This window comes from Diospyros lotus, chromosome 2 (assembly GCF_014633365.1).
Source record: "Diospyros lotus cultivar Yz01 chromosome 2, ASM1463336v1, whole genome shotgun sequence".
Classification (NCBI taxonomy): Eukaryota; Viridiplantae; Streptophyta; class Magnoliopsida; order Ericales; family Ebenaceae; genus Diospyros; species Diospyros lotus.
In genome coordinates this window covers 12,778,996-12,795,852 of record NC_068339.1, presented here as the reverse complement: position 1 = coordinate 12,795,852, position 16,857 = coordinate 12,778,996, and the positions used below count along the sequence as shown (strand labels likewise).

The window sequence follows — 16,857 nt, the reverse complement described above, 5'->3', positions numbered from 1 at the left end:
AGCAAAGTCGGCAGACATGGGTCGCCCCTCAAGCAGACACCTTCTAAAAGCTTCCAGATTCTGCTGTTTCTCCTCCCCAGACATCTCCCTTTTGCTGCCTCCATAGCGCTACTCACACTTTTCAATCTAATCACACACTTCGTTTTAAAAATCAATGCTTCAATTGCACTCAATGATTGCACCCATCCACAGTTGCAGTCAGTACTATTCAAAAAAATTAAGTAGGGGTTCTGAAATTACATCACTTTGTCAATTTAAGATTGTGGGTTCAATGTTAGTAATACGATTGATTGATGCTTGATTAGTCATATGTTATAAATTTTATCAATTTAAGTGAAAGATTAATGATGTCATAAACAGAATTTTAGTCAGATATGAGATGATGAGCTAAATGACAAAACATGATACTTTTCAGAAGTCTTCTATAATAATATTATGACATCCTCTCAACCTAACTACACAACCACCTCTTTACCCTAGCTCCCATTTTATTTACTTAGTTCAGAAAGGTAAGGTTAGCCCACTTACTTATTGAGTTTAGAAAAGTCATTGGTGGAATCTATCTCAACTTAAGCCTTTCTAATTAGGCCCCATATCAACAATCACACAAGATATAAGACCAAAAACAAAACCCAGATCGACCAGGGGCAAGCACGATGTCATTATCTCCATTTCCAATTGACACCAGGCATGACATTCTCTACAGTCAAAACAACCATTGGCCATAATTGAGCCTCTCTCCAACGCCCTCAACTTGACTACATTTCTCTCCGCCCAACTTCCATTTTCACGAGGGACTTACTTTGCCAAATATCTCCTCTTTTAACTGTTTTTACCCATCTATCTCAACTCAGTGTCCATCGTATGCCCCACACTGAATCAGGCATCCTAAAAAACAATTACATTTAGATGAGTTTAACTCAAAAACCTTAAATACACGTGACATTCTATGCCACCTTCAATCCCTCACGTAAGGTCTCAAATCTCTTTTCTTTTGAATGATTAAAAAAAAAAAAAGGCAAAGCCCGAGTAAACAAAAATAGTGTGCTACTTAACCTGATGGGGATTAGCACACCGGCCATCTAGGAGCCATTTGAGGTTACATCATTAGCTAGCTCCCTCACCTTCAATCCCATAAACCATAAAACAGGTTAACACTCAAAACCACCATTGGACATCAGACTTGTACCTAGGATCTCAAGTCTTCATTCAGGAGGTATCAACATGAAGCTGCCACCTTGGGTGGTAATACAATAGACATCAATACACATAAAAACAGAACCTTCATCTATCTAATTCTAGTAGAAGGCAAGCCCATCTGCCATGCAAAAACAGACCTACATGTTGCTCAAACATCAATGAACAATTACAACAAAGCAATAAATGGATGGGAGAATGCAACTGTATGTTAATTGTGCCTGCGTTGATGGAAAGAGTTACTTTTCTCATGTGATAATCTAGACACCAAGATTACAGTACCAAAATTGTAGATATGACAATGTAAAAATAGCAGCTATCTCCAAAAGCATGAAAAACATTTTATAGATAATGTAGTTCTGCATTACTTAAGAACATATAATATAATTACACTATAGCTAATTATGAATTTTAAGCTAGAACTAAGCACTTCTTCCTACCTGTACTTGGTCGGAAGAAATCCCAAAGTTACAGAAGGAGGGAGATTATCTTAATTGGTTAGGTTGTTTCAGTAATCAAGAGACCCCACAGAAGTGATCCCAGAACTCAGATTTCTCGATTCCTGTTGGCTTGGATAGCCATCACAGCTGCTGCCAGAGAGCCTCTGTTTTGGAACCGAAGTCAGAAGCTCCAAGCCATTCTTGCCCATCTGCTGCAATTCTTGCGAAGAGAGTATCCTGATGCACCACACACTCTTCACAAAGTCCCTGGCATTGGAGAAGTATAAGAAGCAAATTAGTATATCCACAATTCAATCTCATTTCTCCCTGAACCTTTTAAGGGTGGCATCTTTTAAGTTGGAAATTTTGCACAAAATCATAAATTGGACAACAAAAACCATTAAGATTGCAACCATTTCAGCACTAAAAGTTGCTATATAACTAGTTGGTGCTTCAACAGTGAACTTAGTTTTGAAACTTGAATGCAGGTTAGTTGCATAAAGAATGGTCCAAACAGCTTACGAATGTCTAAGATGATTCTCAAAAAAACCTGATCTAACAGAAAAAGGAAAAGGGATTCAGAACTCACTGCCAGGGGTCATCACCAAGGAGGAGAACATCATTCTCCCTGTCAACAACTACAAGCTGCCAGCCTGATCTCAGAGGGTCCTCCAACAGTCCTTCAAGGCCAAACATGTGAGCAATTTCACAGCGTAGCTCATGATAGCTGCTAAACTTGGAGAGATCTAATGACCTGCCAAAGGACCCCGACTTGTAAACCTGTCAATAGCAACAATAATCAAATTAATGCGAGGAAAAAGAGAAAAAAAAATGTGTTATGGGAATGAGGTTATTAACATTACAACAAAAAGGAAAAATACAAGGAATTTGCAAAGGCCCAAAAGGACCTAACCAAGAAAAGTATTCAAGTAACCAAATAATGGCAACTTAACCTTCACGAAGGTCGAGGTTGGTGGGTTTTCTTGACCCCCATTTTCAGAAGACTGCAGGAAACTCGATTCATCAACACAACTAGAAGATGTCACCACTGGATTAAAGGGGAAATCAGTGCCTGTAGTACCCAGATAATCAGAAGAAGCAAAAGCTAAAGGAGTGGAATCACCATCATTACCAACTCCCCTAGTAGTTGTAGCACTTGAGATTCCATTCTGCATTAGGAGAGATGAGGAATCTATATTAACCCCAAACAAAAGATGGTTCTGCGGATCATTGCTCCCCTCTTGGTCAATGGAATACTCTCTACCAGGAAATGGTGGCAGTGAGACAGTATTTTGAGAGGTGCTTGTATGAGATGGTACCAACTGTTCCATATGAGGCAGGACGCATTGCGATGCTGCGGGGGGTAGAAGAGGATCGACTGCAATTCGCTTTGAAGGCCACCCAGCAGAAGATAGTAATGCATCACTTCTTGACAGATTGAACAGATGGGATGTTTCATCCTGCGAAAATGAACCCATAAGACTGGAGAGAGGAGACACAATACCATTGGTCGCAGGGTTCCCATTTGAGTCAGAAAAGCTCTGTTGTCGGCACACAGAAGCCATGGGTCGTAATGATGGTGACTGGCCTTGAGCGCCTGAAGCAAATGGAGACAGGGTGGACACAACAGTTGAAATTTGCTGATGATCAACCAATTGTTGTGGCTTTTGTTCCAACAGTGGTGACTGGTGGTGATGTTGCTGTTGTTGATTGGTGTATGAGTGCTGGTGCTGCAGTTGTTGCTGAAGTAGGTGAGACAGAGACTGAACATGGGGCTGGTTCTCTTTAATACTTTGATAAGCAAATTGAGGATGAGATTGCTGAAACATAGGCGATTGCATGAGACCAGTAGCCATATTGGGAACACTTTGAGGCTGCTGGAATTGCAAAATAGAAGGAAGTGCCTGTTTGGAAGGATCTACAGGCCTCGTCTCCTGAAGAGCTGCAGCAGCCATAGCCTGGTAAATGTCATTTTGCATAAGTATGGAGGCATCAAGCCTTGGCTGCACCCACGGGGTAACACCAATGGCCTGAAAGTTTAGAGATTGGATACCACGATCTACATTATCTCCGTGGAGCCACATGAGGGGAGAATTCATTCCAAGATCATTATCTTTGATTCCTGTGCATAAACAGGAAACAGATTACAAAACAAGATTACCAATAGAAACTGGTTCCTATAATCCTAATTGAACTTGATTGAAGAAGGTGAAGCAAAAAGGTTGAGATCAGTAAAGGATCTTCAAGTGTACTGTGCTCCCATCCTAGGAAATAGGGCAGACAGCATATATACCATTAAAAGAAGGTAATCCAGGTAGCCATGGTCGCTTGAGACGGAGGGGGAATGGTGATGGGTACATTGGAAATGTTGTCAAGGGTTCTATTTCCCATAAAGACACTCTTGGTTGCCTTTCCCCAGCTGTAGATTCATCCCAACCAACCTGCATTAATGAGTCAAAACTTAATTACATTACTTTTCCTTATATTTTTGCTTCCTTCATTCCATGAACCATATAGTAGAAAACACCTCAAAGATTTATGAAAGCATTTGACTCATAAAGAAGCTTCAGATCAGCCATATGCCAAAAGAGGTACAACAATGAGGTCAAGCAAAAACAGAGAATTTAGAAAATGAGAAATTGAAATGTAGTCAACAAACCTTAACCGAACGCCAATGCGAGTTTGGCCACCGAACAGGATCCAAGTCATTTATGCCAGTAATTGTGCCCATGTAGCTGTATATAAAACAATTGCAAATTTCCAGATTTAAAGCATCTATGACTTTTAATTTAACAAGTAAATTTACAAGTCATCAGCTTAACATTACAAGCATCTATGACTTTTAACTTTACAAGTCATCAGAACTAAAATGAAAAAGAAAAGAAAATCAGCAGCTTGATAGAGAACCACCTAAGATATTTGACCAGGTTATAAAATATTCACTACATTCACCACCCCCCCAAAAAATGCAGACCAAGTGTACCCTTAATTCTACCATCATAAATCTACTGATACAAAATAGTCTACTGATATGTAACTTGAACAACATTCCTTCATTATACAGGAAAATCCTTTGCCAAAAATCAAATTGGTCCCATAAAAAATCAAGATAAGCAATTATTGCAGCCATTCCACAGTATCCATGTTATGGTTAAATCTTGCTTGCTTGTATTCATAAAAAAAAAACAAGAATGACTATCTGTAAAACAAAATGACTATTTTTCCCTAGATATATCCCAAACACTGATCCTCACAGTTTACTTTTCAAACCCAAAAAATGCAGAAAATTAAAATAATACACAACAGTAATAGCAAGAGATTCAAAACATACCGACGGACGCTTGATTCTTCAGTTTCAAACAGCATCCTAAAGCGCATGCCAACAGAAACTCGAGTATGATAGGCTGCTTTAATGTATTTGGCTAGAGGTATGACAAATTCTGATGGACTAGCCCTGCATTTTAAGGTGAAATGAATTGTCAAACAAGTATCTTCATAAAATGTGTGCTTTTATCCACCCTATAAAAAAACATACCTTGGATTGTAGAAAATGGTGAAACGGCTATTAGTAGCAGCTGCATGAGCTGCTGCTGCAAGAAGCCCCAAGTGCATGCTGTCACTTGATAATACTGAAGAAGGCATCACGGTTTGTGGTCGATTAGCACGTCTAATACCGAGTAGTAATTGGTTCTTCTCATTCCTGGAATAAAATCTTTTAGTTCAAAAGCTGCTAAGCAAAAGATGGTCTATGGTATCCAGACTAGTTGAGACATGAGAAGGGAAAAAATAGTATTTGGCACATCAAGCAGACAAACGCTTCATCTGAAACTCTACTCAATCAACATGCCCGTCTCCTAAGGATAGCAATAGTAAACAGAACTATATAGATCATTCATTATGTCACATATCTCCTAGCAATCAGGCAGATAATGAGCTTTGAGGCAAATTATCACCATGCAGCCATACTTTTCACTTCTTAATTATGTCACAGTCAGTCAACTATATCTGTTAAGCAAATACTCTGCAGCTTAAGGCATTAAGGAGAAAACCTCCTGTAGTAAATACATCTCAAAAGAACATCAGGAGCAGGAAGAAATGAGAAGTTTAGTACAAAAAACAGCCAATTGCCTACCATATGAAAAGGACAGAATCTCCAGCAATTAGTCTTTTTGCACTAACAAATACACTCCACCCAGTCGTCAGAAGATGCCTCTTTGGCTGGCCTGCAATAATGACAAAACAAAAATATGCTAAGAATCTACTAACAGGTCCCACAATCATTTCTCAAATAGGCTATGGCCATACATGGTAGGATATAAGTTTATTTGTTTTTCTATTTGGCTCCAAGCAGGATTTCTTAAGAAAGTCCAACCCTTTAAAATCTTAGTCTCACACTAGAAGCAGAATTGAACTTGGCAGTCTCAAAAGATTTACTAAAGGTTGAAAATGTAAACTAGATGGTACAAACAAAGAACACAAATTGCAAACACAACGCCACAGCAATCACTGTTCAAAACAGAAAGGAAAATTTAAAGTAATATATTTATGTTATCTGGCTAACAAGGTCAGAGTGTAGACGCTTTTTTCTGCTCCTTGTTATCAAGATCCAGAGTGCACTTCATATTGAATGTGGCAATTCCTACCACAAAGGTTAAAGCTAGATGGAGATTAGACCATCCCTCTCACAAAATTTAGCTCATTATTGAGGTAGTATGGTTAAATCAGCAACTCTTTAGTGTCATTTCCAACAAACATAAAGAAACTTCAGTACTAAGATAGCAAGAACAGATTAGTGTTAGAAGACTCACCACGAAATATATGTCTGAATTTCCATTCATTGTCATGCAGATCCCTTGCTATTAATTCCTGAGCTGGAGGCTGCTGGGAGTAGTCCTGTAGATTAGACATATGACCTTAGACCAGGGGAGTTAAATCTTAAAACAGGAAGATTTACTACATTGTAGCCAAAATGATTTTACCAATGGGGGAAAAACTTTTTCAGCAGCCCGGCGAGGAACAGAAAATCCTCCATGAGTGCTTGTGTCACTAGCTGTCAAGGTTTTGCAGAAATAATTTGTTGGCTGCTTGCTAGGGGCACCTAAATCTGCAGGAAGGAAGGAGATATCTTTTTGCTCTTCCTACAAAAGGGTTCACACATATAAAAAGTTAAATTATATCAAGGACCAGCCACAAAAACTTACTAGGCAGGGTTAGCATACCGGAGTCAGTGGCTGCAAGGTCATTTGAGCATATACCTCATCCGTCTCCAAATCTGCCTGAAGTGAATAAATTTTTTATTTTTATAGAATCATCCTGAAAGTAGCCAGAACCAACAAAGAAAACTAAAGATTCCTTACATGCATTGCCACATTATGAAGCTGACAGATTAGTTGTGGAGGTAAGCTTGGGTAGTTAGGTATATGTGCATCCACTTCTTTGTTGGTTGATGCAGCAACCTGGATAGAAATATAAAGATTTGCACAATTTGACATTGTTACTTGTTCCATATTACCGGCCAGTCTAGCCAGCCTTTGAACAGAATCATAACAATTTAATGAAAAGCATACACGCATCACTACAGCCCCAGAATACATTTAACAAGTAATTGGAAATTTTAGCATGACAATTTGGATATATATGGATGGCAACTAATTGAACTAAGTCTAACTCAAACATGCAAGCAGCACCAGGCCCCTGTTGATGAAAGCATTAAGATGTACGAGGAAGGAGTAGCAGGCACTTAATAGGAGGACATTTACAGCCAAAAGATAAAGAAAAGGCAGCAGATGCTCACAGAAACAGACAGAGATGACACGTTTTAGTTCTCTGAGAGAGTGAAACAAGATAAGCCGTTAGGAAAACCAGCACAAATGAACATATTGTCAGCCATGGGCAGACTTAAAAGACCCAAAAGAAACAAGCAGACCATGGCAGAACAACAACATATCAAACCTTAATCCCACTATGCGGGATCAGCTATGGACCATGACAACGAAAACTAACCTGCTCACTATGACCCTGGGGAAAATATACCACGCGGCTTCCAGCGGTAGGCAGGGACACAAGAGGACCCGCACATGCATGCCAAAGTTCTGAATTGAGACATCTCTTCTCCCCTGCAGATGCAATTCAATATTAACATAAATTTCCAAGAACATTATACAGCCACCAATTGGGAACTGGAAAGGCAAATGCGTTTTTGCCATATCAGGATGTTTAGATAATGAAACAAGCAGCCCCTCATTATCCTAAGCAATTATTAAATCATCAGACGAAGCCACAAACATTGTGGTAATTATGCTAAATCGTCGCATAAAGCCATAAAAATTATAGTAAATGTCCTACTACTTTGAAAGCGCAAAACTTCCAGCTGAAGGAAAGAAAAATAACTTTATCAAAATTGCAACAAAGGACAAGGACAGAAATACAACAAAACAAAGTGGAATTGGCGATCGTTGAAAACCCAAAATACTACAATCGTAGCGCAGAGTCCCTTCATGAAATCAATGCAGACCCGAAAAAAAAAGAACAAAAGCAACAATTTTATGCAGATGAACTAGACGCTAGAAGTACTTAAAGCTACCAAAACAAAGAGAAATTCAACAAATGAAAGTGAAAAGAAGAAAAACGGAGGCAGAGCAAACGATCCAACAAGAGGCAAGAATAAATTAATACCTTCCGGCGCTTGCTCAGTAAACCCAACAGGAGAAAGCCTCATTTCAGTAGATTCAAGAACTTCCAACCCCAATTTGGAGGCAAAAGCGGCTCAAAAAGGCTATTACCACAATACTTAGAGCTCTAAATTCCCCAAACTGGACACCCGGAGCACTAAACAAAGCCTTCTTGGACGTCTTTCCCACCCAAAAACATCATCTTATCTTCGGCTGGCCCCCAAAACCACAGCCAAATCTCAAAGTAATTCTGAAAATTTGCTAGCAAATGAAGGTCGTGAACAAAACCAGCAACAATCCTCCCCCCTCCTCCCCCCTCCAAAATCTTCAACCGAAGCCGGTTCCACTAACAAACACAATCGATTTCAGCCTCATCCGCGCTTGATCTTCCTTGCCCAGCCCCAAGCACACCAGTTCGCTACAAACAACTTCATAAAACAAGTCTTCATCCGATTAACCAGCACATTCCGGCTGACTCCGAAACAAGCACACCAAATTACACAGACTTAATTGCTTGCTTGAACTTCAGCTTGCTCAAAATGACACAGTTCTTCTACCTCAAAAGCCGCTTATACTTCAGTTTCACAACGACGCCAGGGTAAGAAACTCTTCAGATCTCAGCTTCGAAGATCCAGAGAGAGGCCCAATCTCGAGCTCCAGAGCACCGACAATGACTTCGGAGTAGAAACCCCCAAAATCCAGATCCCCAAACCGATATTCAAACCTCAGGCAGCGGAATCCAGCGTGCTCAGAGTTAAAAAAAGGCAAATACATATAATATGTATATATTTATGTATGCGGAATAATATAAGCAGCAGAGGTATATCTTCTGAGGTTTCAGAGGTATTGAAGTGGAAACCCTAGGGTTTCCTGTAACTGAACTGGTGATATCAGGATACTTTGGTCGGGTTTTATGGCTTAAGCTTCTCGATCCAGCTTGTGGCTTGTGCTTTTGCTCCTCTGTGCTCTTTTCCCCCACTCACTCACTCTCTCTCTCAATCAATCAACGCATCCGCCATTACTTTCCAACGCTGTCAGATATATATAGAGAGAGAGGGGGGGGGGGGGGGAGGGAGAGGGCGCGCATATATAGAGAGAAGGTTGCGTTTGATCTTTTACAAAGAGAGAGAGGGTTTTGCGACATTTTGTGACTGTTCTAGACTTCTGTCAATTTAATAATAATTTTAAAATAAGAAAAAAAACATATATAATGGAATAAAATTAATTATTTTAAAAAAAATCATGATTAAATTGTAAATACTCAAATGGACAACTTGCTTGGGCAACGTTGGTATTGAGGTGGAGTCAATTTAGTTTGTCTGAAAGTATTTAATAAATTAGTTTAATTAAATTTTAAATATAATTGAGATTATTATCTTTATATGATTCCTTGTCACTCGTGTTCTCAATTTTAATAAATAAAGTAAATTATAGGTAAAAACTTTATTTCACTACGCAGGATAAAGAATCGAACTTACGACCTACTGATTTGAATTTCAAATTATTATGATCCAATTACTTAACTTATATCTTAAGAGTAATTTATTTTTAATATAATTATTTGATAAAAGTTTAAACTCACATGACACTGGACATACTCAACTTAGTCTTGAGTTCTTTAACATAATTATTGTGAAGTGAGTTGAAAAACTTATAAATTTATCAATTTTTTTATTTATCTTGTTTGATATTAATCTCATTTTAATGTAAGTACAAATTTAGCTTGACATTTTAAGTTATGTATCCATAATTAAATTTCTTCTAACAATAGTTATTTTAGGTGATGCTAAGAGAGAAAATCTATGATATTTAAGTTAGAGTTTTGGTCAAATTTAAACAATTATATATTTGAAAACAATTTTAGGGTTGTAATAGTTCACACCAGTCATTAAGATGATTTAATTTTAGGATTGTAAAATGATTTGGTTTGCTTTGATGAATAATTGTTAGATGTTTTTGTTGATGTTTTGCTCGGAATAATTTTAAATCGTAAACATAACGATTACTTTTAAGATAAGTGTAAAAATGTAATAGTGTTTGTAAATTCTAAAATATATTTATAAAACTATTGTTACTCGAATACAACAATAAATTTTTTCACTGTTAATGTTGTTTTAAAGTCACTATAAGCCTATAAGAAAAAAGAAATATCAAAGGGTATATGACAGTTATCGTGTGAACACTTTGATATAATATTAAAATTAATATCAAATACATACATTTTTATAATGAAAATTCATTAATTTATAAAAGAGCGTGAGGATTCTTGATAAGCATCCCTCGTATTTTGAGATCAATTAAAATTAAAATTTTTATTAATTGTGTTAATCTTTTACAAATTCTATAATAAATTTTTGAATATTAAAATTATCATATTCACGCTTCATTTAAAACTTTCCAATAAGAGTTTATAGGAGAATATGGTATCTCGTGACCAATTGCACTCTCTAGGAGATCGGACACTTCTTAATGATTGCTAATAGTCTCAAGAAAACTAGGTCATTCAAAAAAAGTTTATGTTTTCAAAGACCCTCCAATCTCCCATAAACTATTCTTGAATTATGTTTGGGCTGCTTTTGGTTTTAATTTTTTATTTTTCAATTAATGTCCATGACACATCAAAAATATATATACATATATAATTTGATAATTTTAACCGACTACATGAATTATAATAAATGGAATTAGTTATATAATCCATAACTTACTAAACATCTATTTTTTAGTCTATTATAACTTATATTATTTTTAAAAATTTATCACAAAGATTTTATTGCCCTTCCAATTTAAAAGAGGATAAACATAATAACAATAGTATATTAGTCTATTATAACTTGTTTTTTTTTTAATTTTATAAATTAAAAAAACAAATGTAACAAAAATTTAGAAATCATAATCGAATATTTCTACTGCAATAAATATTTGAATATGAACATAAAATCAAATACTGGAAAGAATTGATCGTCCCAATTAACTCATATCGTCTTGATAGAGTTAGGTATATAATTACAACTCAATCAACATTTTTCAAATCTAATAATAATAAAAGTCTTTAAAAATCACATTTAGATGAATTATTACTCGAGGACAAGCTTCAATTGTAAATTGTCCATTTATGGCCAAAAAGTCATAAGCTCGATGTCTTTATAACAAAATTAGAAAAATGTTACATATAAATAAGATTATTTTGCAAGAAGAAGTCCCATACATTAAGCAATAAAACTAAAATTTAAATAATAATAATGAAAGGTATACCCTATGTCTAGCTAGAGAACATGTTTACAATTCTTCTTTGTTGGGTCCACTCAATTAATGGGAACATTATTTGGGGGAGGACCCATCAAACAGCTTTGTGAGTAAAGTGTCAATCTCATTTGGATCTTAGGAAATAAAGCTATTTATTCTCTTTCCTTTGATAGGTAATGTCAAAGTGTGGATGAAATTGACATTAGCTTCCCAATAATCTTAGCTCAATTATGATATATAATTAAAAATTAAATTATATATCAAAGGTATACTGAAAGATATTATTCTCTAGTTTATCTAGAAGAAGAGAGTTAAATTTATCTAAAAAAATTAAAATAAGTCATTTGACTTATTTTCTAAGTATTGTTAGATAAATATAAAATAAATATAATAAAAAATACTTTTATATGAAATGCTTTATGTATTTTACTTTTTTTCAATTATATATATTGATTAACAAATAATACTTATGAGTATAATGTTTTCAATTTCTTTTTCAAAATTGACCCCACTTAAATATATAACATGAGCAATGACTTGAAAAAAAATCAACAAGTACTTATTTTAAGATATTTTAAAATAAACCCAAGGTAACACAAGTTTACTTCTATAAGTTAAGGCAAATAGACTCTTATCTTTTATTTTTATACCCTATCTTAGTTTTTAGGATAAATAATTTTAACTAGTTATAATTTAATACTAAAAAACATATAGCAATAAGAGTTAGATATAAAAATAAAAAATGATCAATTTTATAACACTATATATTATAATTAGACTTAACAAATTATTAGTTAGCATTACAGTACAAATCAATTATTTCAAAAAATGTGGTCATTCATCGACAATATCTAAGTTACATATCATTATAAATATAATCTTTTGAAATTAATAAAAACACACCTTAGCCCTCAAGATGCTAATTTGCCTATTAGGCCACGAGTATATATATATAGTCCAAGGGATTGCTTGGGTGGTCTAAGTTTAAAGTCAAAAAGATGGTGGTACCTAGTATGGTTTATAGCACAAATTTTTTAGGTGTTTTGAATTATCATTGCTTTGGCTTCCACCAAGTTAAAAAGAAAAAGCACTAAGTGTGTTCTTGATTCTCTCTAGATTTATTTACTTATATATTTGTCGACAAAAACTTTTAGCCTAATAATTTATCAATTATATATATAAAAATTTGTGTAATTCGTTCTTAAAATATTTAAGAATTATTTTTAATTTTATATTTTAAGTGTATGTTTTGAGATTGTTGAAAATGAATTTATTTTTTTATCTCTAGCATTTTTTGTTTTTTAAAAATTTTGAGTATGTTTATGATAAAAATAGTTAAAACGATTTTTTGTTATTTTAAGTTTTTTTTATAATTTTTTTCTTATTTTTAAAAATATAAAAATAGACATATTTTTATTATTTTAAAAAATAAAAACAGTAAAAAGAACATGACCTTTTAAGTTTTGGTGACCAAATATATTATTATAATACATTTTTGTTAAGCCAATTATCAATATTATAAAAAATATATATATGGGTTATTGTTTTATGAATTACACCCAAATTCCCTTGATTTGAAAATGCTTTGAAGAGATCTTGTAATTTGCATTTTTTGCAAAAAGACCCCACCACAACTAACAACGTTAATTAAAACAAATTTAACTAAAAACAAGATATAAAAAATAAAAAAAAATAAACAAAAATGGAGAACCCATAACTGATAGGCTAGAACCAGTAACAGTGATTGTTGTTGGTGATAACCTTCAACCATTGGTGGGCTCATTGCTGACTAGAACAAAACAGACAATTGATGGGTTGGAAGAAACAATGAGACTTTCTTGAAAGGGTTATGAAATTGTGGTTTCACAAGCCACTTATTCCACAGAGAACGAAGGAAAAAGAACATTGTATAGTAGCGATGTTAAAGAATATTGTAGAGTATTGATGGTAACAGTAGTTATTGATAACGATATCATGAATAAAATTTTCACAACTTAGAGAAATTATAAAGTGAGAGCGGAAGAGAATTGAAAAAATGAAAAGATTGATTAAGGTGAGACCTGAGACTGAGGTAGTGATTGTTAGTGCCATTGGAAGATGAGAAATAATCAAAAATCATGTGATTGAAATTGATAGAATAAGAAAAAGACTTAGACGAATAAAATCAATGGGAAATGATCAAACAACTGCTACTTCTTCATCTCTCGCTTATTTCAAATTCAACGGTTAATTTTTCTTAAATTTGGACGATTGATATTATTTTTTCATCATCATCTTTTTCTTCTTTCATTAATTTTCATTCGACAACAATAATAATAGGTTTTTCTTCTTTGTCACTTTCCCGTTGCTAACCACGATAAGCTCATTGACGATGGGTTCATTATTAATGGGTTTCAGTAGTAAATTCCAGAAATACTCGTCATTAAGAGATTATTAGTTATTAATTAAGTTTTAATTTATAATTTTTTTTATTATTTATTTTTTGTTTTCATTTAATTTGAATATTTTGATACAAATAGGATATATGATAACATTTAATTATTTTAATTTAAGTTAATTTAATAGAATTGATATTAAAATGAGTGTTTTTTCAGCAAGAAACTAAATCACAAAAACTCCTATAAGATCTAGATGCATTTTGCTTTTAAAAATATTATTTATGTCCTTTCTAAAATTAAAATAATTGCATTCAGAATGGTAGGCCCAAGGCTGAAAGCTACGGCATGTGCAGTGACCCAGCGATAGCAATGTCTGCAATCCGGTGGATCAGTCGTACAGTCCGTATGATCAGAAAACAATCCCAGCCATTCGTGGGTGGGCCCAGCGATAATGATGAAAGAGTGCGACTAACGGGAAGCTCAGGCCGTTGCTTTCTGCCGCTTTCCTATTCGTCACTGTCAGTCGTACGGTATACCACCGGCTTACATAATAAAATTCCCGCACGCATACAATTCCCCGGTGACTGTAGGGCCGAACAGTGACCGAAAGGTAAATATGCCCACCTCTCGGCCTTGTTTGGATGCGGATATCTCTTGGACGACTTGGAAATAGATACTACCTACCATGCTAGTCGGTGGATGATAGATTATATATATATTGGAGAGGAATAATTTAGAAATCCATATAATACTTACATGCCAGGCGGTGGATGATAGATACTATCGTTGTTGTTGTTGAATATATTGAGTTTTTATTTGATCAAATTAGATCCTAATTACAGGCTCCTCATGAAGAGTGGGTATTGCCATATATAGTAATTATTTGAGTTACTTTGGGACCCCAGTATGGATAAATGCACTAACATTCCATCAATTGTGAAATAAAAGCTTACCTGTACGTACCCATGCTTTGATCTCAAATGGACCCGTGTTATTAAATGTCCATCCGATCAACTAGAGATTTTCTTCTTCCCCAGCAAGCAAACAAGGGAGAGTACTGCAACTCATTTCTTTATAAATCATTTGACTCGCACCACTGTGAAACCATTCATTATTTCCTAACATTTTCATCACTTTGCTCTGTGATTATTTTTTTAATATATATTAACCATGCAACGTGACATAATAATTCCAAAATACAATTACTAAAGTGGCATCTTGGAAAATTTGAGGCCCCATCCTAGCTAGTCTCTCCAATAGATGTTGTTATAGACTTGGCCACAGTGACGCTCTTAATTTAGACCTGAAACTTGAGGCATGGAAAATTGTATAGTACCAGTGAGTCAAGATGCGCTACCAGTAGCACAATTATTCAAATGCTCTTAAGCCTCGAACCACTCCACCCCCCCTTCTAACAAGGTCCAAGAAATTTCATTGAGATTCAACCACTGTGTAGTTTTCTTTTTTCCTCGTTAAGAGAACAATTGGAGTGATTTTGGATACATTTTACTATATTTTATGTAAGGGTTGACGTATTAATTAGTCACATAAGATATGGAAAAAATTTATGTTAGAAATATTAATTCAAAAATAACAATATGCTTGCTTGCCCAATTCATCATTTTGCACTAGCTTCAAATCTCTATTCTCGATATCCCGTATCACTAATAGAATTATCACATTGACCATATTTCATCATTTATCTTATGATGGTTTCAACTTTTTGTGTAGTCACATTCTATTATTTATTTTTAATCAAATTAGTTCATATACTTTGTTTAATTTGTTAAAACACTATTTGTTGCTAATGTATTAGTTAAGTTATAATTAAGATAAAGTAAAACTTAATCTCTTCCACTAATAAAAATACTATTTGGTCACATTGATCATATTTAATTATTGATTTTGTGTATGTGCATATGTAATTATTATGTATATTTAATTATTTTATATATTTAATTAATAAAATATGGAGTCATAGAGGAGAATATAAAATAAAATATTGTTAAAACTGGAATTTTCAGAGTAGGGAGGGACCCTTCTGGTGGACTCCAGCACTGGTTCGAATGATTCCATCCACACCCAGAACTCTACTGGACAAAGATTTTATTTTTCTTCCTCTTTCTCCTTTATGAGTTCCAGCAGCCGAAACCCAGAGGGGATGGGTTCTGGCGTTACAACCCACTGGGACTGGGTTGCAGCGATAGCGATCCTTCCTGGCCATCCATGCCGACATCTGTTGGGTTGCAACCCACGCGAAATGGTTTCGACCGCGCGCGTGTGCCACAACCAATAATTAATGAGTTTCAACTGCAAAAGGTTTTCTAATTTTTAAAATTTTAATTTGTCTTTTATTAATTATAGAGATTAAGCTTAATTGTATATTAATTATAGCTTAATCAACACCGTTAATAACAGGTGAAGTGTTCCGGCAATTTATTTATGCATAATAGGAAGGCTAATTTGGCTAAAATAAATCATAAAAGGCGTCTGACCAAAAAGTTGAAACCACACCAAGAAAATAAAGGAATAATTTACGCTTTCCGGTAAAATCTCATACTTTGTATAGTCATGTGTTTGGAAATTTGTAAAAGTGTTTTTTATAAATAAAAATGCTTTTTTTGGTAATCAGTTTGTTCCATAAAATAAAATAATATAAATAATATTTTGTATATATGCCATTGCCTAGCCAAATGTGCAAGCATGGGGGAAACAATTATGTTTTTTTCTTTCAATTGTAGATAACTTTTTATATTTTATGATATCTTATCTACGCATATAATTATAATTAAAATAATAACAATAATACACATCCCATTTTAATTTTATTATTATGTCGATTGATTTTTAAATTTATATTTTTTATTATTTTATTAATTTGTATTTTTAATTTTTTTTCTTAAAAAACTTCTTACCGAGCTTATA

The 16,857-nt window shown here is 34.5% G+C and overlaps 1 protein-coding gene across 1 annotated transcript; it reads right to left on the bottom strand.

Annotated features, from left to right (window-relative positions):
- Positions 1-1,514: 1,514 nt before the first annotated feature.
- On the bottom strand, positions 1,515-9,372 carry LOC127794902 (auxin response factor 6-like). The gene is made up of 14 exons (XM_052326198.1): positions 8,313-9,372; positions 7,641-7,753; positions 6,995-7,093; positions 6,857-6,913; positions 6,617-6,775; positions 6,446-6,530; positions 5,770-5,860; positions 5,173-5,337; positions 4,969-5,091; positions 4,297-4,372; positions 3,931-4,078; positions 2,591-3,759; positions 2,227-2,417; positions 1,515-1,904 (listed from the first exon to the last, which is right to left on the bottom strand). The coding sequence occupies exons 1-14, from the start codon at positions 8,353-8,355 to the stop codon at positions 1,706-1,708; spliced, it is 2,718 nt and encodes a 905-aa protein (XP_052182158.1). The 5' UTR covers positions 8,356-9,372; the 3' UTR covers positions 1,515-1,705.
- Between the last annotated feature and the right edge of the window lie 7,485 nt (positions 9,373-16,857).

What these genes read in the sequence shown, in the direction of transcription:
- LOC127794902 (XM_052326198.1), bottom strand. Translation starts at nt 8,355, where the DNA reads ATGAGGCTTTCTCCTGTTGGGTTTACTGAGCAAGCGCCGGAAG. An exon ending in CGCATTGGCGTTCGGTTAAG is followed by an intron (nt 4,079 to 4,296) that starts GTTTGTTGACTA and finishes TCATTAATGCAG; the next exon opens with GTTGGTTGGGATGAATCTAC. An exon ending in CTTGGTGATGACCCCTGGCA is followed by an intron (nt 1,905 to 2,226) that starts GTGAGTTCTGAA and finishes CTCCAATGCCAG; the next exon opens with GGACTTTGTGAAGAGTGTGT.